General features: G+C 41.6%; 1 protein-coding gene across 2 annotated transcripts in view; it reads left to right on the forward strand.

Annotated features, from left to right (window-relative positions):
• Positions 1–1,610: 1,610 nt before the first annotated feature.
• The window catches only part of btbd11b (BTB (POZ) domain containing 11b), a 64,398-nt gene continuing 40,604 nt past the window's right edge, over positions 1,611–25,404 (forward strand). For both annotated transcript variants that reach the window (XM_068602831.1, XM_068602832.1), the window contains exon 1: positions 1,611–2,666. In XM_068602831.1, the coding sequence (XP_068458932.1) occupies positions 1,814–2,666 (853 nt within the window). In that variant the 5' untranslated portion in view covers positions 1,611–1,813. The remainder of the gene's footprint in view (positions 2,667–25,404) is intronic.

Below are 25,404 nucleotides of genomic sequence, written 5' to 3' on the forward strand. Positions count from 1 at the left end.
ATTTTACTTCCTTCTGGGCTGTGCAGACTTTTCAGAAGAGCTTGCGGCAATGTTAATAAATAAAGATAGCTACATACTTTATTTATCTTGAGGGAAATTTAGGAATTGAGCAAGATTGATATCCTTAAGTTGCTTTTGGAGAAACTTGTTTTCTTTCACACATGCCACTCTGTCTGCTTTCGTGTCTTTTTTTTATGTGACCTTCACAGTCTGAACAATATGTATTTATTGTGTAATGAATATCTACAATATTTATATGCATCACATTATAATATATCTACACTGGCAGACATCTATCCCTAGTTCAAAATAAATTATTTCAAGAGTCTATATATTTGACAGGAATTTGAAACCAATAAATTGAAACCAAAATACTTTGCTGATTGACATCAAAAGCTTTTCTTTTTTTTTAATCCAAAGGATATAGCAGTCAATGAGGTTACTTAGATAAATCAAAAATGATGAAAATCTAACTCTTTGATCTCTCTGAAGATGGAGTAAAGAGCATTATCATTATGAAGCCTGGTATGTATTTTTTGTGTAATGAATATCTACAATATTTATATGCATCACATTGTAATATATCTTCCCTGGCAGACGTCTATCTCTACTTCAGAATAAATTATTTCAATTGTCTATCTATTTGACAGAAATTTGAGCTCTTTGCCCCGATAAATAAACTGAAGTTTGACTGTACAACACCAGGGTTCACTGTTGCTCCAGAGAGTCTAGCTTACTTTTAAATACAGAAGCTTCAGTCTCACTGCATCTGAGATGTAAAGCAGCCACAGTCCTTCAGATCAGTGAGCAATCTCCAGTTCATGGTATAAATTAAGATTTGTTTCCCCCACCATGAAGTCAATTTGCACTTATTTGCAGAGAACAGTTTTTGTCAGTATGACAGTATGTCTGCAGTTCTATGCAATGCATTCAACTTAAACTAACGACATTGCTGCTGTTGCTTACCTTTTAAACTGTATTTGCATGTGTATCCACCATTCGTTCAGGAATGGGGTTTCTGCACGTGTCACAGAATATGGATTTTGAGGGGGACATTGCTCGGTTAGTCCATGCAAGTGATCCAAGCAAATGACCTTGAAAGTAATTCAGATCTTTTCAATGAGTTCTCCTCCAGAGGATTGGAGAAGGATACATTATGCATGCAATCTATTATTAATAGTCTTGAGTCATGTTACGATCAGACATGGGCCCTCAGAAAATACCTCAAAAGCCTGATCCCTATGGAGGACTTGTCCCTTAAACATGAACGTAAAAAAACAGCTATTCTACTGTATATAATTTGATATATTATTTAATGCAGTTTCTGACTTTTACGTGACACTTTTACGTGAAAGGATTTCTGGACTCACGCTGTTCCAAAGTTTTGAGAAAGTTCCCTCAAGTAGACTATGGCCAACAGCACCAACATTGCGCTCAGTGTTTACATCGCCTTTTTAAAAAATGATGAATAATGGTTATCATGAGCTACATCAATGACTTTGTATTGATCCTCTAAAGCGATCCAATTAAAACTCTTTGCTGCTTCATCCCGAGAGTCCATTGGCTGACAGCTGTTCTCGGTCTCCACGGCCCCGCCTCCATCTGTCAGACACTGCGCTGGTACAGCTCCGAGTGACTGTCGATGCACTGTATTGAGAGACTACTCCTGAACTTTATACGGCAGCCTTGGATGGACTTTTACTAAATACAGAAGAAGAGTAGCTCGTGCAGGACCCGTGTACATCCGAACTCCACCGCCTTGAATATTTTCCTCCACTTCCCCAAACCCTCTTTTGCAGTATGAAGTGCAGTTATGGCAAGGAGTAGCAAGTCAGTAACCAGGACCCTGGAGGATTTGACGCTAGACTCGGGTTATGGTGGAGCCGCCGACTCCTTCAGATCGTCCAGTGCGTCGCTGTGCTGCTCAGAGGCGCATGGGGGGAATCACTGGCATTTAACCGAATCGATGCACAGTCGACACAACAGTCTGGACACTGTAAACACGGTCCTGGTCGAAGACGCCGAGATCCTGGAGAGCACCGGGCAGTGCGCTAAACTACCCGAGCTTGAGGATGTGCCGTGGAGCCTCGGGGAAGTGGCGAGCGCGCTGAGCAGGGACAAGGAGATGACCCTGCCGCCTCCCCCGCAGGACGTCCTGCTCCGGCTCTCGGTGCTGGTCAGCCGGGTCCTGGTGAGGGTCGCAAAGGAGTCGCAGCGCTTGAGTTTACGCTACGCCAAATGCACCAAATACGAGATCCAAAGTGCCATAAAGATCGTCCTGTCGTGGAGCGTCTCGATGAGCTGCATCAGTGCGGCCCTGGGTGCCTTGTCCATGTACAACATGAGCACGGAGGAGGACAAGTTCAGCCGCGGTAAGTCGGTGCGCTGCGGACTCATCTTCAACGTGGGGAAATTCTTCAGGTGGATGGTCGACAGCAGGGTGGCGGTCAGGATCCACGAGCACGCGGCGATCTACCTGGCTGCATGCATGGAGAGCCTCTTCCGCGAGGTCTACGCGCGCGTGCTGCGCAGCGCGCTGCTGGAGCGAGATAACGGAATCCCCAAGTTCACTGTGGAGACCCTGGAGCAGGCCGTCAACACTGACGCAGAGATATGGGGGTCTCTTCAACTCTGGCAACACCTGATATGTGGGAAGAATGCAAGCGGTGAGTTGTGAATACTGTAAGTCCATAGGTCCGTCTCCACTCCAGATCATTACCACACCGTTATATGCGGATAGTTTGTCAGATTTCCCCTGCTTATATCCCACACTGGATCTTTCCATCAGTTATGTGAAGGCTTCTTCATTGAATTCCCTCCTAACATCCATCTATAATGTAACACAGGTGACACTGATCCAGAATTTAAAAAAAAAAAGACCTTTCTTATAATGTACTTGCTGCCAGGTCTCTGGTATGGAAAGGTTATATCTCTCAATCCATCTTTTTCTGAGGAACTGTGAACTTTAACTCAAGCGCATTAGTGAAAGAGCATTTCGGCAGCTGAAATTGTGCTTCCTATTTTCAGAGGGAGCTGCAGAAGCTGCAGGCAGGTGATGACTGACTGAGTAGATGCGGGTGGGAGAGAGTGGTCCTCTTAAGGCCAGCTTGCCTCCTCTGCCTTCAGTGCAGTGTTACACTGCAGATGTTATTTTATTATATCCTTCTTCTACTGTATGTGGCTGTTTAGTTAATGCACGAAATCCAGAAGCAGGCTCTGCTCTCCCCGGGCATAGTGCCTCACGTTGAGAGCTTTCAGTGAAAGGGACTCTCCCTGTTTCACAATAATGCCCTGCAGAGGTGAGTTGTATCCTTTTCACCCACAGAGGAAGGAGGTCTTTCATTTCTGTGTACATTAGCTTATTCCTGGTACTCACAATGCCTTACCGGGAGTTTTCAAATCAGCTTTCCAAGTGTTTAGAAATACTTATTGGCGTGTGCTTTGAAAGTAAGTGTAATTGTATTCAGACTTCAGTGCCGGTCAAACAGCAATACATCACAAAGCACTCAAACACATGCTTACCCGTTTTGATGGATGTCGTAAAAATGCTGCTGTGGCTTCTCTTGCAACAGGTTTACGTAATGAAAGGCCTTGGGACCTATGTGCTATCATGCATTATGCAGAGTGATGTGAATAAAACTGAGTTATAGAGTGAGGGAGAGAAAGAGAGACAGACGAGCACAGAAAGCGAGAGAGAGAGAGAGAGAGAGAGAGAGAAACTTATGGAGACTCTGTGACATATAGATGAATCACCAACAGAAGCCTGGCATCATGAGCAGTGCACTTTATTTCACTGTACCTCTTTGTTTTAAAGGTACAGTGAAACATTTTCGTCAGAGACGCGTGTCAGCTTGTTTATCCTTTTCTACCTCTTTTTTTGCATCCAGCAGTATTCACCATTGCAAGGCTTCAGCTGCACAATCAGAATCAGACTCACATAAATGTACGTTCAATGTGAAGACAACCTACGGCAGTATCATTATATTACTTTATACCTTGACATAAATCTAGTTTAAAGAGACTGCAATATAACACCAGAGTTTAAAGTATGAGCACGTACTGTACATTATCGAATGTCAATATTCAGTCACTCTGCACACTCAGGCCACTTGGCATGCAGCAAGGCACCAGCTGGAGGAAGAGCTGTGTGGTGTTCCAAGGTGCATTGGACCGGTGAATAGGATGAGATGCAAAAGAAAAAAAAATCTGGAGCATGTGGAATGTTGATGTAATGCCCAAGGCTTGAAAAATATTGTGTATGGTGTAGTTCCACGAGGTTGCAATCACTGGCTTGGAAATGGACTTGAAAGCAGCTAAACTTTATATTTTTATTAGAACAATACATCAAATGACCATGTGTAATGTGAAAGGACAAGTATGGTGTCATTTAACTCCTGCACAGAACTTCATTCCTGCGGGTCGTACTCACCGCACTCTGACATTACCACCTGCCCAGCGTCAAACTCAGTGTTCATCATCACTCGCTGGTTAGCACAGTTCAAAAGTCAAATATTTTACTGAAAGAGTTGGTGGAGGCATAAACTAAGCTGACAGGAGAGAGAATATTGGAAGATTATTCGCCAGGTGGCCAGAAACATGAATGTTAATGTTGCTATTTGGTTGGCAAAACAAATAAACAGTTAATGCAGCTTTAAGTTTTATAATATTCAACAGATACATAAAATATTTTGGCAGATTTCAAGGTAGCTGCTGCTAGACACGGTGAAAATAAACATACACATATGTACTATATCTGACATCCATCAACACTGTCCTCTCTTAAGATAGTGTTAGAAAAATTCACTCTTCACACTTAAAACAGGAACATTTATTCGTTGCAAGGAAGGAGCAGAGTCAGAAGTACAACGTGATAGACAAATTGCATGTCCACGACTGCTCGCCGAATGAGCGACGCACTACCTTCTTAAATAGCTTATGGTTATCAATGCACAAGGCCACCGTGACGTCTTTAGATTGGTCTCGGCATGATATGATAACAAAGGAGTTGCACGTTTTTTTCAGAAAGAGACATACCGATTCCCCTGTCTCATGGCTACCAGAAGACATACCAAGCTTGTGTGTAAAATTAAACAGAGACAGTAAGATGAGAAGTCTGAATATAACAGCGAAACAGTCAGTGATTAAGCGTAAATACAATTTTCTTCCAACAGATTGCCACATCAACTTCGAGAGTGATAATATCTGTCTGCTATTACAGTTTCAAGACTAATGGGTTACAGGCAGGGGATGTGTGCATGTGTACGTTGGGGCATCAGAGGAGGATTGTTTGAGTTAATAGGAAATATTTTCACCACATTTCTCACAGTGACACTGCAGGACCTCTAAACCTTAAGATATACCTTCTATCTCCAGTGACAGATAAGGCAAAGGCACCAGTCAATCTGAGGCTGGGTTGTCCTTAGCCAAGCCACTGCCTGCCAAATTGAACCGCCATATCGCTCCATCCATTCTCTCAGTCTCTTGCTGCCAAGTGGGAGCAATTGAGGTGATTTTTCCATATTATGCTAACACTGGTGACCCGTTGTCAGGAGGCCTGATTAAGAATATCTTTATTTCATCTCTTCCACCAAAGCTGATTTCTATTTCTCGCTGTCACAAAGAAAATAATGTAGTTACTTCGTTGGGTGTCGGCTATTCCTTTATCAACTTTTCAGCTTGTATCAGCTGATCGAATAGATATCCACACACTTAAATCTATGCAGAGAACACTGTATTATTTTGCTTTCTTTCTGAAGGACCTTCACCAGAGTTGGTTCAGCTTGAATGGCAGGAGCAGAAATAAACAAATCACATTTCAATCACTGTATGAAGTACACCTGAGCACAGGTGGTGGAGGCTCCAACCTCCTGTTAACGGCAGCTTTAAAGTGCTGAATGTACTGAGAGGTTAACAAGAAGATGGCACACTTACACAACACAGAAAAAGGTCAATGGAGCACAGTACAGACAAAAAAAAACATGTAGAATCAAGGAGCGCCCCATAATAATATCATTTAATTACTTAATAAATGGGTCTTTCAGAGGGATCTGCCTTGAGCCATCATGCATCAAAGATCCCCAGATATATAAGGTAAAAACTAGTCTCAAAACAAGAATTAAACTATCAACAATAATCAAAATCATCATTAAGGCCCATCAGATGAAGTGTATCTAAAATGTCAATCTAAAAAAGCTCCCTTTGGCATATCTTTTTTCCATATCACTCCCTCTTGGAATTAAAAATGTCCAATGCCCTGGAACAGAAGACAGGAAATAGGGTGTGAAAATTAATTGAATTAACGGACAACTGGATAGTTAACATCATTGTGCCTCACGGAGCGCTCGTGCTGACGAATCCCTTGTTTCAGCATGCATATTGTTTTCCCTGAATGCATCTTGTCGCATCTTGTCACATGGCCTAAACAGAAAAATAATGACATATGCCTATAGGACTCTTGGGTAAACCATATTTCAGAGCTCTGCTGGCTCAGAAGAATGTGTTTCTAGTTTCTTTTTTATACAAGATAATGAGGCTTCCATTGCATATTTCAATAAAAACACACGTTTATGATCATATTCAAGCTTCTAACAGCTATCTCAGTAATGACGATTAATTTGGCATGCTTTCGCTCTTCTAAGGTTAATGCAATCATTTTACATTTTGGGAAAGTCTCTCTCGCCGCAAGTTGGAGGAGAAGATTAATACCATTCTCAAATCTCTACGTTAATTATCAAGCCACCACCATTAGCCACTTAGCTTAGTCTAGCATAATGCCCGCAAACAGAGAAAAACAGCTAGCCTGCCTCTGTCTAACTCTAAATCTCACTAATTAAACCCTATATCTTTATGTTTAATTTGTACAAAAAAGCAAAGTGTAAAAACAACACTTTGTTGTGTTACAGGGGGTTGGTTATGTGCCTGATAGTTTCTTGTAGAAACAGAGATTTCTGGCACAACCTGATCATTTCTAAGCCATTAACAGTAAATTTCCCCAGGTCCCCAGGTGCCTGGCAACAGCACAGTGACGACTTCAGAAAATTACTACTTCTAGCCGAAACATAGTCTGCTAAGCTAACGGGCTTAGACATAAATTCCCGGTATGGACATTTGTATCAATATCCTCATCTAATTCATGGTTTTGTCATTAATAGATATGAATTGATAGGCCCTAACACAGTATCTATAATTACCCTAGTCTATAAAAATAGTCGGTTATACGCCTACTGCACCTCACAACTCTGCAGTGGCACCCCTAGCATATGGCAGGCCTCCGACACACACACACAGGTCCAACACACACATACTGACTCGCACACATGCAGCAAGATGTCAAGGGCTCCTCGAGACATGTCTGAGTCAGTGTTATGTGTAAGGTGGGTGTTAGGTTTCCCTTTTTTGGCTGTGTTATCCTGTCAGAACAGGACACTGCTCTATATGGTGGGATATTTCTTATGGCACCCACTAGACCCAGGAGCACAGTGATTCTTTGATTTTCTTAACGACCTGTGCATGTCACAGTAAATGTCTAGTGGAAAATGATATCCAGTGCTCAGGGATATGTACCACCCTGAGGACGATTTTCTAATCACGCTTTAGGTGTGAGATGACTTTCAAGTCTGGGCAAAGCCGGTTTGGTTGAAATATTTAAAGGAAAGTTTCAATTTCTTGAACTCTGTGGTGTGTAGCCCGTGGCTCTCATTATTAAATGTATGTTTAACGTAAAAAAAGAAAGAAGTTCCTTCTCTGTTTTTTGGCTAACAACTCAACTGTTTTGGTTCAGTCTCAATGTTCTCATTAGTGTTGATTCCAGCAGCAATTAGCTATTTTCAGAAAAAAAACTCTGATAAACCCACTCAAGACAGAAATACGAAGTTAGCGACTAGCTATAGTGAACATAGTGTAACATTTAGACAATTTAAGCGTAAGATATTGAGCTTTGGACTCAATCGGAGTACCATCCATGACTATAAATGATCATTTTGCTCTGTGTCTGTAGGAAGGGTGGAAAGGCAACTGTTTGCTTAAATGTTTTGCCATAATGTATTTATAAAAATGATACATCACTGTTGAGTCTACAGCTCGATCCACTGCCCCTAAGCCACCCAAACAAATGAACTAACCATGGTAAAAAAACAAAAAAACAAGCAACACAAAAGAATACATTTTCTGTTCAGGATTATTGCACTTCTACTGCATATGAAATATTGTCTAGTGTTTTTCTGTTGTTGTGAGGACCTGTGATGGAAACTGGAAAAATAGCATATTTGGGATTTTTGTCAGTGTTCTTGCACCTGTCTAAACACATGGTGAAAGAGGCACGGGTTGCTTTGTAGACTTAACATTTTGCATTGACGTTTGACAATCATTCAGAGGGCGAAGTGTCATAGAGCTGTCAGAGATATTTCTCTACCAATGATAGCCATGTTAGAAATTCAATGCAGCCACAACTTGCATCGCTGTGGAGCTGTTGCCAGTAGCATCTGAAATATAACCCTGTTGAAGGGTAATTTGAGGTAATTTGAACAACTGGAGAACAACTGCCTCTGCTCTGTGGCATTGTTCTCGCCTCACGCTTACTTTCTTTGCCTGAAAAAACACACATTCCCTCCAGCACAAAAAACACACATCTCTGAGACTTGTCAAAAGGCACTCTGGGAAATGTGGAAAATCCACAACTGAACACGCAAACTTTGGGGAAGTGGGTGTACACAAAAGTGATAAATTGCCGCACTGTACTATATCCCCTGGAAACCATTGGGCCGTTACACTGGGAAGTGTGAAACAGAGGTGTAACTTTCCTTTTAAAGCTGTATGTTCTAATCTAACAGCAGAACATGACCCGGCACGCAGCCCTAAGTGTTGGACCTCACTTTTGAGTCCAGAACCAGAACGACTGAGGCACTTGCTGAGGTTATATGGTGTAGTGCTGTATATTAGAACTGTTACACTTTACTGTTCTTCTCCTGAGCAGCTTTGGGCTGTTTTAGTTTAGTGCTTCATGGAGGTGAAGGAGTGCAGGTCTCGTTCCATTCCCTGGTCTTTTGTTCAGGATCCAGTGGTCGGCGTTGCACTGTGAGGTCGGTGCCTGGTGCACACATGCTTTGGGGAAGGCAGGCAGACAGGAGTGACCGCGGTCTGCAGCTGTACCACCCGGTACCGGCGGAGACCAGTCCCCATTATGTCTGGGGGTGAGATAGAACATATCTGTGCAGAAGAAACCCTTACACAGCAGCATACGCTTTGGCATATAGGGCAGCAATACAGACAGACTCATGCACACAGAGGGACACACACACACACACACACACACACACACACACAGTCACAAATGGCCCAGGAGCAGATCTGGTATTAATTGAAAAGAGTTTTGGAGGGAAACGAGGAATGCTGATGTGACATGGAGCCTGGTACAGTGAGGGTGAGCTCCAGCCAAGCTTTCTACGGTTAAGAGGAGGCGGGCGATAGAATACAGTTATTTCTGCACTGATCTGGCAACACCTGCGATAGATCAAGTGTCTTTTTTCTTCTTCTTTCTTCTGTTAACTTTTTTTTTCTTCTTCTCATGCACCTCTGAGGATGACTTCAACGTTTTAGTTGCACAATGTCACTCATTGCTCTGTGTTGATGCATGCAGGCGGTGGACCGGCGTTAGAGTCCAGTATGAAACAATGTGATGGCTGTCATCGTAGACAATAAACATGCACACGAAAAATAAATTATATCCTTCTGTTCAGGATCCTTTATAATATGCAGACTGGATTGTGTCATGTTTTAACAGAATATTGCAATCAGTGCCAATGTAATCAATGTTTGTGGATACCTCCTCTGGGTTAAAAACAACAGCATGCAAATGTAATTTTAGAAAAGCACTGCTGGAGCTGCTGTGGCAAGGACTACTTTTCTAGATTTCTGTAATTTTCATGCATGACCTTTTACACTGAAATTAGTTTTACTTAAGTCAAACGCTGTCAGTGCTTTTAAATCAGTCTTTACATTCCCATTAACTCTCAGCGAAAAAGATACAATATGTTTGTATTTCCGGGTGGGATTATTTAGGGAGCTTCAGCTTTATTTCTGTCTTTGGAAGATGTTTGTTTCCCCGCCGGACTAAATCCCCGGAGATGACTGAGTTTTTCCAATGTACAGGTAGCAAATTCTGTATTTGCACATATAAAAATATACCAACGCTAGACCAAAAATTATTTAACAATTACACTATAGAGCCAAATCCAGTGAAGCCGTGGTTAAGAATGAATTGTTCATGATGTCAACTTTGGAATAAAAGCAGAGGGAGAGGAGGAAGCACAGATGGCAAGGATCAAAACAAGAAAATCCATAAGAGAAGCTGTGGGTGACAGATGAGACCCAGCCAAGCAATGCATCCTTCTTATTATAGCAGGGAAAAGACTCTGGGCAAACAAGTACCAGCAAGTGGATTAGTTACGTGAAGCATCAGTATCTACTGTGCTGTTTTTTTGCAGCCCCAAAACTCCTATTGTTGTGTTGAGGGAAATGATCCTGTTTAAATAACAGCCAGTCTGGCTTGAAGTTATGAAGAAGATACGGGTAAAGACACTTTTAACTTCGCCCTTTGATGTGAGCTGAGCAAAAGTCAAAGAAATCGTCTTGTCACATTAGAAAAGTGATACGTCTGATGGAGAAAGCTGCATGTTGCGACACGTCGAGATACTTCGGGAACCGTGAACTAAATTCCAAAATATTTACAGAACACGCACAAAAAAAACACACAGTCCTTCAATCAACTTACGTTGCATGATTGGGAACAACAGGTTTTTCCGCCCATGTCTAATGGCGTCTCATGGCGGGCACAGCACCAGTGGCAGGAGGCTCTATGCCAATCCAGTTATGCCTGAGTTATGTCAGAGGACCTGCCAGCAGCAATATCGCTGAGAAGTTCATTACTTGAGAGAAAACCATCTTCAGTCACCGCCGGTCTCCTCCGGCAGATGTGCGGTGATCCTCGTCTGATAGCACTTTAATATCAGGGCATAATTTCCCCAAATCAATGAGCAGTCCAGCACCACACAGAGCCAGTCAGTCAGTTAGTGAATCCGTGTGAAGAGGAGCTCTTATCTGCCCAGAGCAGCAATCGAGACGTATTTGAGAACAGCTTAGGTGAGTTGTTTGAGTGGGATGGAGCCACTCATCGATGAGCTCCGTCTTCTCCCTCATTTAGTGGAACTTGTTTCTGAGAATGATGTGAAGTGGATTCAGTTGAAAGGAATAGTTTGATATTTTGGGATATGCAGAGAGCTGTTTGGCAGAGACTTGGATGAGAGGATTCATGGCACTCTTGTCTATATGTTAAATCTCAAGCTACAGCCGAGGCACAGGGAACTTGCTAATTTGACAGACTGACGTGAGAGTGAAATTGATCCTCTCATCTTACTCTTGACAAAAAAGAGAATACGTATTTCCCAAGATGTCAAACTATTCCTTTAAAGATCCTCACAGTTCTCCACTGAATCCTTGACTCTCCTAAACCTTTGACAGACGATTTGTCAAGGTGAGGAAAATCTTACAGTTTATACCCTCTGAGCTGCCAATGCTCAAGTCTCCTGCAGTCAAGCTAATCCATATAGTATAGTAAGCCACAGGGTTGTGAACATGTCTGGGATTTCTGAGGTGATCGTGGGGAGCTAAGCTTCTTTTATTTTACCGACCACTTTATTCGTGTTTCCTCTGCACATGAGGAATACAGAGCCATCAGCTATAAACACAGAGCAGATAGTTCATGTGACAGAAATAAACACACAATCTCCTTCAATGTTCCAGTGGAAGAAAACACAGACTTTCACTGCATGACATACAGTGATTATCCTTCAATATATATATATATATATATATATATATATATATATATATATATATATATATATATATATATATATACCGATTTGTGTTGCTCACTGCGTTGTGTGTTTGAGCCACCCGTAAAATAATATATATACACAGTATATAGTATGCTGTATATGTAAATCAGCAATTATGATATTCAATTATATTTGAATGGTAACAGCTATATATATATATATATATATATATATATATATATATATATATATATATATATATATATATATAGGTCTAAAAATACTGGCATCCGGCTAAGCACTGTGCACAACGCACATACTGGAACTTAGTAGCATGAGGAGGCGTTGAACCTGCTGATGCACTACTGATTCTGTTCCAGCAGACCGGTATCCCATTACCTCCCCTGAGAGCTCAGAGCACTGACCTTCGGACTATTTGTGTGGTATTTCCTATATACTGTATGCGTGTTTGAGAAAAGTGAACACATTTTTTCTATTTCCAGTGTGCAATTGCCTCACTGAGAGCTTGTGACCTGAAGAATTAAGCCAGACTAATCAAGATGTGAATAACTTAATGTCATCTATTCGTCGATCCTCACCCCCTCTCTGTCTTTGCCCTTCTATCTTGTTTCTGCTGCTCTTTTCTCATTCTCTCTTTCCTGCCTCCTAATTTTCTCGTCTCTGTTTCAGCCCAGGTTTTTTACTCAGTGCAGATAAAATGAATACACATTCTGCCACAGCCTTGATGGAGAATAAGTGGCGACTTGAGGTAACCTTGCCGCGTCCTACGTGTCTGGCAGTGCTTTAATAGTTCTGTCAATCCAGACATGGAAGGCCCCAGTGGGGAGCCTTGGTCGAGCTCGCTCTGCAGACAGACACATGTGTCTCACCCATGACAGATTGCATCCAGATCGAACGATAATCTGTAAGCGTATTTTGTACTGCGGAGTGGGCGGGGCAGTGTGTGGGTGATGTGAGAGAAAGTCAATGAGAAATGTGCCAGTCAACAAGACTGTGCTTGGCTATCAATCAACATGTGTACATTAGGTCCACACAGCCAGTGTCGAACAGCCTTTAGTCCAAATCAGCTCTTAAACAGCTGAATGTTGGACGTCTTCTCAATCTTTCACTCCCAACTGAGTGAGTTTGCTCAACCCCCAGCTGAACTAGCGGCATATGGTACAGATTACCACAGGAGAAGGTATACGTATGTCTATTTTGTTCAGGCCATTTCTTATTACTAACATATGCTGGTTCCTGCTTTGCTCCCATTTCTTTCATCGAGTGGACCGGAGACTGGCAGAACAACAACCATACTGTGAAAAGACAGATGTAAGCAGCAACTGTAACTTCTGTCCTGAAAAATATTCAGACATTTCACTGTATATTTTGTTATGGCAGTCAGAACAGGGATACATATTTCCATGTAAATATGTCATTTAGAGCATATTGTATTCATCACTCCTCGATGGAGAAATGTTCTTTATTTGGCACATTGGGGCCGCAAAACTCACTTTGTCCCTTTTTCAATGGTTGGATTAAAGTCTTCAAAGAGACAATTAACTAATGACACACAAATCTTTCCAAAATATTTTTGACCATGGGATTTAGAGAAAAGTTACTTACAATTTTTTTTTTATAACTATTTGTTTCACTTCATGTTTTGTATGTATTACATTTTTTCCTTTCAGTGGACCGCAGAAAGATTAGCGGCTGCTAAGGTGTCAGCTAACCGACATTGCCATCCCTACAGCTGCTAGCTTGGCTTCAAATGTGTGTTTCAAAACACAAAAGAGGTTAAAGGAAAGTATTCAGTATGTTCTCAGTCCAAATGGATGCACACAGTATATTTTAGTGAGACACAGGGAGAGTTAAAAGCTATGTTTGTTGACAGTGAATTCTCAAATGGTGTTTTTAATAACCAAAGCACATTTCTGGGAAACGCCCACACAACTGCCATCGAACAATGGTGATCAAAGGCCACTATAAAAGACTCAGCCTTGTCATTATGGTGACTGTTTTTTTCAGTTCACGCACTGTCTCTCTCTGACTCACGGGATGGTGCGGAGTTGAGTGGATGACACACTGTGGGTGCAACAGGTGTGTACCTGGCATGATGTTGCATCAGTGTGGCCACGCAGCTCTGATCTACAAAGTCTCACTCACGGCTGGAAGTCTGTTGTGTGCAGGACACAGAGAGCACTGGGAGGATGAGTTGCAGGATGCTGTGAGGAATGGCTGTTCGGTTTCACATAATCTCCAAACCTACTGGAAAATGCATGAAGCACCGACTTCTTATCCATTGCATGAATATTGTTTATTCACTTCAATGATAGTTTTTGAGACACCGCTGTTTATTGTCTTCCCGAAAAAAGAAATAACACCTTTCTTCGTCTACTGATTTGGTTCCTGATTTTTTTTTTTTTCCTGGGAAAGATCTAAAGTTTACATTAAAACTGTTTTAAAATTCTAAATTCTTCCACCCCCTGCTGGATGAGGAAATGTATGATCAAAGAGACAAAGTGCTGTGCGGTTTATACTGCACAGCATTTTGTACCTTAAATGCTGCGGTGGAAGCCGTTTCATACACCAGTTGCACTACCCTCTTGTTCCAGTGTCCCACTATAACCATTAACCTTCTGCACCGAATGCCACGAGATAATGGTGAAATGACTCGCACCAATACACAAAGTCCCACCTCTGAAAATGTCAAATTCCGGCTCATTCTTCAACCAGGATATAGATTATTGATCATCTCCGGGTGATGAGGAGAGATTGCTTTTGTAACCTTTTGCACACCTGCAGAACTTACATGGTAAATGAAATGATAAATTCAACCTCTGCTGAACTCCTGCAGGGACCCGCAGCATATTCGGTGAGCATGTGTGTTGTGCAATTGAGAGAGAGAGAGAGAAGGGGAGATATGAGAAGCAGATGTAAGGCAAGATACAAAAACAAGGGGGGAAACATTGGGACTGAGAGGCTGAAAACAAGAGACTGCACAATTTGTTTCTGTGTAAGTGTGTGTGACAGATGAGGGAGCTGAGATCTCAAGCGAACTATTAGGGTTGCCTCGGCTAGCGAGGGAAGCTGCATCCATCCACTTTGGTCTATTTGCTTGCCTGTCAGGGGCTCAAAGCAAGTAAGCTAAGCAGCACCTATAAGCAGCCACAGTGACTTTAGAGTCCGGCATTTGAAAAGATGAATGACAGCCGCTCAGCGTGGGAGAGAGGAGACGCAGCAGTACACTGATCCCCTGATGGATGTGTGTGTGTGTGTGTGTGTGTGTGTGTGTGTGTGTGTGTGTGTGTGTGTGTGTGTCGGTGTGGGGGGATAGGGGGGTAAACATGAGCCTTAGTCAAATGAAGACAGCTGAAATAGACTTTGATAAGTATGATAATCACACGTTGATGATGCAAGATCATTACGGCCAGCTGCTGATGGTGCAAAGTACAATTACTCTATACTGCATTTAAATACAATGTCGAGGTACTTTACTGGAATACTTATACATTTGGATCTTCAAACTTTTATTAACATAATATTTCAGATAGTTCAGTACAATAATCAATACTTTTGCTGTACCTTTTTATGATATGATGATTGATTGAATTGACCACTAAAGTTAATAACTACTTCAATCATCTTCATCCTAATTCATCATCTTATTAAATATTATGCACTGATAAAAAAAAAATACTCATTACTATATGAGATACATGTATGAACAGTTTTCACCGCAGGTTGAGGTGCCGGCAGAGTGCAGAGAAAAAGTGTAGCGTTTACATCAGTTTACATCACAAAAGAGCTCCAGGTAGCAGGACAGAGCCAGGAACGAGACTGAAAGTTGTGAATTATGTATTGCACTTCAATAATGTACAAAGGAGGGCAATTATCCTCCTCCAGAAAACAGGCCTGGTAACAATACAACATACAACAAGTGTTTGATTTGTGTTCAACTTCAAATTGTTGCAAATTTAACTTCATTTCTTGGTGATCTTTTAATGATTGCTGCCGGTGACGGAGACATGTGATGGACGAGGACCTCATTTCCCCTTTGATATACCTGTTCGCTTTCTAACCAACCTTCACCACACTTTGCCTCTGCACTGAGCTCTGAGCAGCACAGTTTCCATTGATCATATATTGAAGACCTTGGATCATCACTTCACCGCTATGAGAGAAACTTAAGAGCTTTCCCAAAATGTGTCCTCATTTTCTATAAGCACCAGTGCTGTCGTGCCTCTGTTTGTTATCCTGATGCCATCTGACTTCAGCTCTCTGCCGAGGGATGTTTTAAGGCAGTTTTCTCGTCAAAAAAAATGGGTTGGAGGGGCGTCGAGAAAGAGACCCTGCCCTTCGCCCTCTCCCAACACCTTTGGCTGTTTGATAACAATAACAGAGTCAGAGAGAAAAGCTCCTCGGGGCAGGCGAGTGATGTTGACCCAAGTGTTACCCCTTCTGGGGGCAAAAAGTTTATCACGTAGACATCACAGTTTCAGCCGCTGCAGCTGAAGGGAGCTGAGAGGGGTGTTGAGTAACAGCGATAGCCTCAGGACTAAAACCCATACAGACAAAGATTCAACATTTCATCCACAGCATCAGAGGCAGTGCACTCTGCTCCTCCTACCCATTGCTCTTGTGCAGAGCAGACAACATTAAGCGAACACATTGATTCTCAGACTGATTTCAGCTTTAATGGTTGAAATGATGAAGCCAGATTGAGCCTGATAAGACTGCACTCCTCGTGTCACTTCTGGAAAGTTAAACACTCAGAAGAAAAAGAACGTGACACTGTACATTCACTCATGCAGGAACTGTTTGAATCCTTTCAACGCATGTCCCATCCTCTCTTGAGTGAAATGTCTTGCTGTCATGATGTTTGCTGCACCCAGGCCGGCTAATCCCTGTCTCACAGTGACTGATGTGGCGGATAGCGCAGCACATTGTCCTCTGCAAACACATTCCCACTGCTGCTCTAATGTCATAGTATACTTAGACCAGCCAAGGAGATAGGGTGTTTGAAGATGCTGTGGGATTTGATTTTCTGCATGGACAAGGATTACTACTTGAGATTCCAAACAGATATAAGTCATTTGCATATTCACTCTGCCAGGATGAGAGCTGACCTGCCTCGTCTAATCTATTTTCATCAAAAAGCATATTGGATTTGAGGGATAACAGAATTGCTTGTACCCAGATTTTTATTTAGAGCAGACATTGTGAAGGTTAAGAGTAAATGTGTGTCGATGGATGCTCGACACAGAGGGTCACTGTATGTATAATCAAAGTTGAGGAACCATGAGCTTTGAAATTTAAGTGTGAAGATTTGAAATGTTCCCTCTTTGTGATGCAGATGCAAGCAAATAAATAATTTCTGACTTATCACACGTGGCACGCCTCTCAAGGTCTGATTGTCGGCAAGAGAAAAATGAGAACGTTGGATGATTTTGATCTGCGCATGGAAACGGGACAGATAAATCATTCAGTTACCTCCAGGTGACAAGTTCACTTTTTCAAGATCTGTTTTTTCTGAGAGGACATGTTGACATTTGAGAAGTAGCTCAAGTAAGTGGGCTGTGATTAGCTTCAAGTCCTCACACGGAGCTTACATTTTTAAATAATTCATTAGACTTTAAAATATCTTTTTTTGTGGAGTTAAATGTCAATAGTTATAATTTGTTAGATTTTTGATGAGAAACTCCATTTCAGCCTTGGCATTTACCAAGATATAAGATTACTGTAAATTACTGCTGGGAAAATGAGTCAACTCTTTTCCCAGCACCTTGTCTCAGTGGAATAATCGTAGCGATCTGAAGACACCTTGTGTGTATTTGTTTTTTGCTCCTTTGGTGTCTGAGAAAAAGTTGCTTTTATAAATTAGAAAGATCTCGGTGCAGTTTGTCTCTCAAAGCGTATGATATTCCTACATCATGAGCATAAATCTCATCTAATGGAGAAATGGCTGCAGATTTATTGAAGCTCTTTATTTTCTCTTGGATTTGCTCTGCATCACTGGCAGGGCCTCAGTGGAACGTAAGCATCATTAAGGAACCAGTGAGATGCTTTACTTTGAAAATCCATCTCACTTTTTATTTCTCTGTGCATGGAAACTACATAATGTAGCTGGATCTCATGCTCAACTGTTCCTCACTGAACAGCATGTGTTGAGCTGGAGCTAGAAATGATGAAGTGTCTTGTTCGAGTGTGGTCTCACGCTGACGGTCCACTGTATATCGATACCGCTGGAGTTCATTGGGGAAAACCTGTCAAAGTGTCGGGCAAAAATTCAGCATTTATTGTTTTGAGAACGGGGGCTTCAGACAAAACAAACACGGACATGAAGGACACCTTTAAACCCTAGTGTGCTGTAGTGCAATTTCGTATTCACTGGAAATGTTAGCTGTGCTTTGAGAGTTGTATGTGGATCTAAAAACTCCAGTGCTTTTGATTTTGTAGTGGACGGCTCCACAGCCCATAATGACGGGTCTTGAACAGTGTATAACAGCTCCTCTCTGGGGGCACAAACCACCAAGGTTATATCACTGTGGAGGCAGCTCAAGAGGAAAGGAGCTGCATGGCACCCTCAAAAGTGTGTCACATTCGATTGTCTGAGTAGAGTTTATGAAATTAACTTCTCTTAATTACTCTTTTGAGTCTGTAGAAACGCAGCAGTGTACATACTCAGCTGCTCCTTTCCAGTCCAATGTTGGCTGCGGGTGACAGTGTTCATTTATAATCGTTAATTGCTCATCTTTGTCTGAAGTTGCATAGATTGTTCACAGGGAGCTTTGGTAATGAAAATTGCCCCATGACATCACACCACACAGAGCCTCGTCGGACCTATTTGAATGAGGCAGCGCACTGAACAGAGGGGACCCACATGCTTGGGTTGTGGTCATGTTGGTTTTGGGGCTTTTAGGCCCATGGTGTAATGAAGGAAAGATGGCAGACAGCCATGTGCAGAAAGGCCGATTATGAGAACAACATTCCCAAATCCACATGCAAGAAGCCCGCAAGCACACTTTGAGATGACAACATTCAATTTGCTGATGGCAGGCAAATGTAGTTTCAGACAAGAACTGAAAGAAGAAACAGCAAACTGTGGTCTTTTATTTCGTTAATCTTGGTGGGCAATTGAGGCATGTATCACATCTGATGCAAAACAAAACACATTGGAAAGCCTTTCTTCTGTCTTCTCTAAAGAAATCTGCCTTTTTGCTTTATTTCTGCGCGTGTGGTCTCATATCTTTGCATTAAAGGAATAGTTTAACATTTTGGGAATTGGTTCGCTTTCTTACCGAGAGATGACTCAGCTAAAGGCAGCAGCTGATTAGCTTAGCCTAGACTGACGATTGGGAGCAGGTTGATTAAACAAGTGAGCTTTAGACAGAGCAACGCTTGCTATTTTCCCACTGCCTTATGTCTTTATGCAAAAAAAAATAAAGGTAGACGAAGAATGTGAGTCTCTAATCAGAGCTCAGGCCCCAAACCCTGTGCTGACGACTGCAAACTGAATTTCCTCTCGTACCTGTTGTGTCCTGGTGGTGTCAAGTTCCCCGGGGAGAAGGAGATTAATATGTCATACTGTGTCTCTGATCCCTCACCCTGCGTGCACTCATCACACTCTCTGCTGTGTCGCCTTTGCCCACATCCTCGGTCTGATCCAGCTTTTGACTGAACTCCCAAACAGCACTGATTCTAGGAATCAAAAACTAGCTGCATTACTTTTTCCATATGTAACATACAATGTGTTTCTCCCTGAATCTTCAAACACAAACACTGTCACTCGTACCGTCTTGTTTGTGTGCCATGAGGGAGTAATTTGGCTAAAGCTGCAGGGAGCAGTTTAGGACAAAAGTAAAAGCAATGGAAAACACAGTTCGTTCGATTGGGAATTCATTGTTGCACTGGAGTTGCAGAAAATAAAGAGAAAGGGAGATTTATGAGAGACAGATGTCTCAACAGTACAGACAGATATATGCTTTCGGAGGCCGCCGCACACCATCCAGATGTCTAATGGCTCTCTGTACCTCCCCTGCAATTGTGGACTGTCATCTCATTAAACAACTGACACTGCTGGTGTCCAGCCAAAAACACTTCTGAATACATGAAAAAGGAATCGATGCATGATCAATAGAGTCAAACATCCAGTCATTCAAATGGCTACAAGGTTGTGTTAGACCAGCATGAGTGAGATCAATGAAGGATTGCCCTGTGGGGATCTGCACAACGATGACAGTATGCAGGCCATGTGACTCTCAAACAACACACAAACATAAACACTGTACAATATAGTATAATCCAATAGGACAACTAAGCAATCTGGACTCCAAAACTGGGGCTGACTCAACACCATGTTGACACAATTAGTCATTGCACATGTAACCTTCACAACAGTAGTAGCCTATTTGTTGCAGACTCTTTTATTGCGTTGTCTTATATTGAACAGTTGCTTTTGTTTTTGGGTTGAATCCCTGTAGAGGCAACTCTGTTTGCTTGTTGCTAGTGTCATTACAGATATTAAATGGGGAACAGAGAAAGGGCAAGAGAGATGAGGAGGGGAATTTCTTAAATGTCAACTGAAAACACACAAACATTATTCCGGTGAATAAATGTAGTATGCCGGCTATGGGATGAATGAAAAGAAAATGCAGGAATAATTGGGCATTTTGGGAAATACTTATTTGCTTTCTTCCCACGGGTTAGATGAGAATATCAATACTTATGTCTTTATGGAGAGTAGAAAAGAAAGTTTAGCTTGTTTCCAAAAATGTTGAACAATTTCTTCTACATTCATTGAATTGGACTATTTTAAAACCCATTGCCAAAATCACTAATCGCTATTTTTTTTAAAGGGAAACTATAAATACATTTTTGTTAGCCAATACATTATGTGTGTCCTGATAACGTAATAGGTCTTCATCAACATAAAATTAGATTTTAAAGTGTATTAATCATTCACTGACAACAACAGGGCTCAGTCATATACCCTACTTGAGTACTTCCATCAGATGATGCACTGCAAGGTGCTGGATTATACTTCCATAAAGTAGAATAGAATTAACTGTACATTGAATATATACGGTGTTATGTCATAAGATAGGTATTTGTATTGTTTCTGATTGTTCAAATTGTGCATTTTCTTTAGATAATCAGATGCTTGGGTGCTCTCCGTACAAACAAAGACTGAGTTCTCCCAAGCTTCAAACCAAAGTCTTCAAACCCAACCTGCGGGCGGCCCTGCACTGCATGTGATCCCCTCTCTCCTTTTATGTCTAACTCAGACTGTGTGATGAAGGCATGAAAAGCCAAATATACGTATGCAAAAAAAAAATAATTGCACACTTTGCGTGGAGGCAATCTATGATGACTAATTTACAATCACAACACATAGAATACAAAGAGCTTTACTCTCACTTATTACGCAAATCGCCCCTGATTATGAAGATGAAGTATGATTTTTAACGCCTCCACCTGTTTCAAACCCTTACTGCATCCTAGTTTCCTGTTCCACAGTTGGAGCCTGCAGGTTATTTGCCCTTTTATGTTTGATTAAGGGCAAGAGCTGCTTTTTATGGCCTTGGACACCTGTGGGTCAGAAACCCTACACACCTACAAAGAGGCAGCGTGCAACTCTTTGAACTATTTCATTCTCCCCTCTGGTCGTTTGCTGCATAACTCTTGCTCTGACAATGTTATTGCTTTTTGTCTTTACCAGTCTGCACACGGCGAATGCAGCCTGGCAGGTGTAATGACCGGCCTCAGACATTATTCTCCCTGCCGGGGAATTTAGACAAACTACTCAATTAATTTGACAGATGAAAAGTGGACGGTCAGAGAAAGGTCATTCCTATTCATTAGCCACAGTAGCTGTTTTATCTGCATTAGCATAATCCTCTTGTCTTTGGCGTGAGTAACAGCGACATTGACATTGGTGCTTCTGGAAAGTTTGGATCAAATTCAACATATTGCAAACTGAATTACTTAGTATCCACTGTTACTTATGAAAATGACAACTTTGTCCTCGGTTTTGGACGAGAGATGAGGTTTTTCCTCAAGGTCGTTGCAGAAAGAGCAGGACAGGAAGAAAGAGAGCGGGAGGGACAGTGAGAGGACCGGCCCTGCAGTCCGCATGTTGTAGTCATTAGTTTGTGCGGTGGGGAGCTTTATTGCTTCCCACTCGTGTTAAGTCAATCCAACAATTTACTCTGCTGCCCTCGCTCCCTCTCCTCCGACAGTTTCATGTACGGCTGTTATGTCTATGGACGTTTCTGGTCAATCAGTGCAATGTTCTGGATGGGTGAGCCAGCGGTCTGTCAGCCCGCCGGTTGAGGCCGTACTGTTCCTCGAGGCAACATTAGGGTGGGTGGAGCTCTCTCTTAATCTTGGAGGCCTTAACTGGATGGCTGTAGGCCAGTGGCGAGGACAGCCTCCAGCTATTGATGTCATCGCAGCTTTTCTGGTATCAACACCCTCCGGATGTGTGCTCAGCCGTGGTTGTTTATTTCTGTAGGACAACAGCAAGTAGCAATACTATCCGAAGACTTTTCAAGGCTTCCTTTGTCCTTATTTTAGCCTCTTCTGGCCGCTAGTCGCTAAACAGAAGTGAAGGTAAATGGGGGACAAAAGCGAGATGAAGTGTAATGTGGTGGCGCTTTTAAACACTGATTACAGGGGTTGACAACAAAGGACTATTTTCGTCCTGTAAAAGTTGCTGACCCGGAGGGAGCTGACGGGGAACGATTGTGTTTCACACGCTCCTGCAGGCTCTTCTGTCCTGCTCTCACAGCTCAGAGACAGACACACTATCACATTTTCCACCGAATGGCTTCAGCTTCTGCTCCAACCTTCAGATTGTATTTTTGTCTCTTTTATGCATCTGGACTCACAAGGTCACTGCTAAAGACAACAGATGCCTTTTTGCAGCAGAGTGATTGGCGGGTTGAATCTCCATAATATTTGATGACAGAGGAAGTGACTGTCAGTTGCTGGCTGTGTCAACTCCAGATCCTCTCAAGTCGATTGACTGTCCATCACTGTCTCCCTGTTTTCATTGTGTTTTCTCTTCTGGTTTCCTCTCCCCACTCTTCCCAGACCCAACTCATCACTCCTCGCTTCTTTTTTCATACTGTACGTCTGCCTTTTGGTCATCCAGGTCTCTTTTGGTTCCCGTAACGGTAAATATGAGTCACTGTCTCGAGTGAGCAGAGAGTACAATGCCCTCATTTCAAACACCTATTGCCAAAAGGGAAAAAAAAAACTTGTCTTCTGAATTAATTTAATTATTCTGATCTAAATTTGTAAGTGCAGCGCATTAACATTGAGCACATTGTTTGTTCTACAGTAAACTACGTGGACTAATGTAATTGGTTTTTATGTTTTAATCCAAATGAATTGGGGACTGTATGAAAGTTATGAGGTCTGGGGAAGGAAAGGGAACTCTATCCTATACATACCCTTCCCTCCAATATCTCAAAATAATTTATTTAAGGCAAACATAACAACAAAATATATTCCATCCACATTTTTATGTAGCTATGCAGCTATGTAGCTTCTGATTAAAATGATATACACAATTGATCAGCTGATACACACACACACACACACATATACACATACACACACACAGATATATATATATATATATATATATATATATATATATATATATATATATATATATATATATATATATATATATATATATATATATATATATATATTCTCTGACCCCTTCTCCCTTTCTAATAATATTAGCACAGTGTCTTACATTTTGTGTATATGAGGTAAACCCTCTCAAGACCCGCCCAACCACAGACGAGATGACGCTATGTGGCTGTGAGTAAGCATATCTAAAAAGCGTATATTGCACAATATAATATGCAGCAGCACTGGATATTTTAATGTCCCCTTGAACCTTTGAATCACTTTCATCCGGTCAGAGTGAATAATTCACAACTATAGTTTCACCAGGGCTACAAGAGAGAAAAAACACACATGGATCTCCTTTCCGTTGGCGCTCACGCACATGACACCCCTCATGGAGCGTGGCTGCCGTCTGGTGAGGAGCCATCTTCTATAGAGTCAGATTACCTGTCATGCAGGAGGCTGCCATGTCTGATGAGATGAGGAATCCTGCTTCAGTGGCAAACATAAACACATGCTGTTGTTTTTCTGCTCATGGGCCCAAGGTGTTTTCTTGCATGTGACGGATAAAGAAAAGAAATGTCCTTCATTCCCCCAGTCAGGTGACTCTATCAGTTGTTTTCTTCTGTTTTGACCCAGAGTAAATAAATAAAACTCTCAGGGATGATATTAATGACTTGCAGTCATTGGCAAATACACATTCTCTGGCAAATAACAATTCTCTGCAGGGGCTGATTGGCACTGGTGTGGCACAAGCTGCTATTTTTCACTGACTTCCTTTCCATTCACAAGCTGATGGTATAAGGCCAACATGCACCACGTCCTCATTCTTGTTTTCAGTAAACCTGTAATTACTCTGCTGACTTTATTCCCAATACTCACAATACAGGTCATTAAAACTTTAATGATTTAAAGATCAGACACTGGCCCTTTGTTCTCTTGTTCATTTAGGGTTCAAATTAAAGTTTCACTTCATATAAATTACGTTTATTGATCAATTGAGCCGGACAGCAACCAGAGTTATTAGTCAGGCATCCTTTCACTTCACTACTGCCTTTGATGATGTTTTTCCATTTCAGTCTCACAGCTGAATGATTAACAGTGTAGTTCTTATGCAGTAGTTTGTTGTAATTTGTTTGACTCACAAGGAATAATTTTCCTGTGTGTGTGTGTGTGTGTGTGTGTGTGTGTGTGTGTGTGTGTTTGTGTGTGTGTGTGTGTGTGTGTGTGTGTGTGTTTGAAGATTGTTTTCGTCCTCATTTCACCGAAATCGAAAGTTAATTAAAAACAAAGTGGCTCAGAGATTTAGGAGCTCAGGTGTTGCTTGTTCTTTTCCTCATTGATGAGGTAATAGAAGACATTAATAGACCATTTGTTGGACGCTGTGATGCTGCATGTATCTTAAACTGCTACCTCGAATGATATGAGTTTTAAATGAGTGGTTTTATCATTACATACAATCAATTAGCAAATGGTTGTCTTAAAAGTATACGGAAAATGTAACCTTTTAACATGTACGGCAAAACTTTTTCACATTTTAAGTTTTAAGATTAAAAATGTATGTGATAGTATGACATTATTCAAATGGGACTCAAGTTATTTATAATTCAAACAAGCATTGGCACCATTTGTTCCTTTCCACGCATTTATTGCAAGAAAAACACTAAATGTTTTTTTTTCCCTGCCATTTCTAAGTAAGAGAGCCTTTACAGTTGTTTTTTCAAACGTTTATCTTCTGCACTATATCATGGCAAAGTATACATGGTGGCAAGGCAATTTCCACCATTAATTAATTTGTACAATCACCCTTAATCCTATTGCTCCTTCTTGTCTGAGATGTCACTGTATGCTGTAAATCAACAGGTTTCCATTTGTTTTCTCTGTAATGGTGCCTGGCTGTTTGTCATCGCCGTATGGCAGC

The sequence above is a fragment of the Clinocottus analis genome, unplaced genomic scaffold (assembly GCF_023055335.1).
Source record: "Clinocottus analis isolate CAN_PGR_092001 unplaced genomic scaffold, fCliAna1.0.p SCAF_6, whole genome shotgun sequence".
NCBI lineage: Eukaryota > Metazoa > Chordata > Actinopteri > Perciformes > Cottidae > Clinocottus > Clinocottus analis.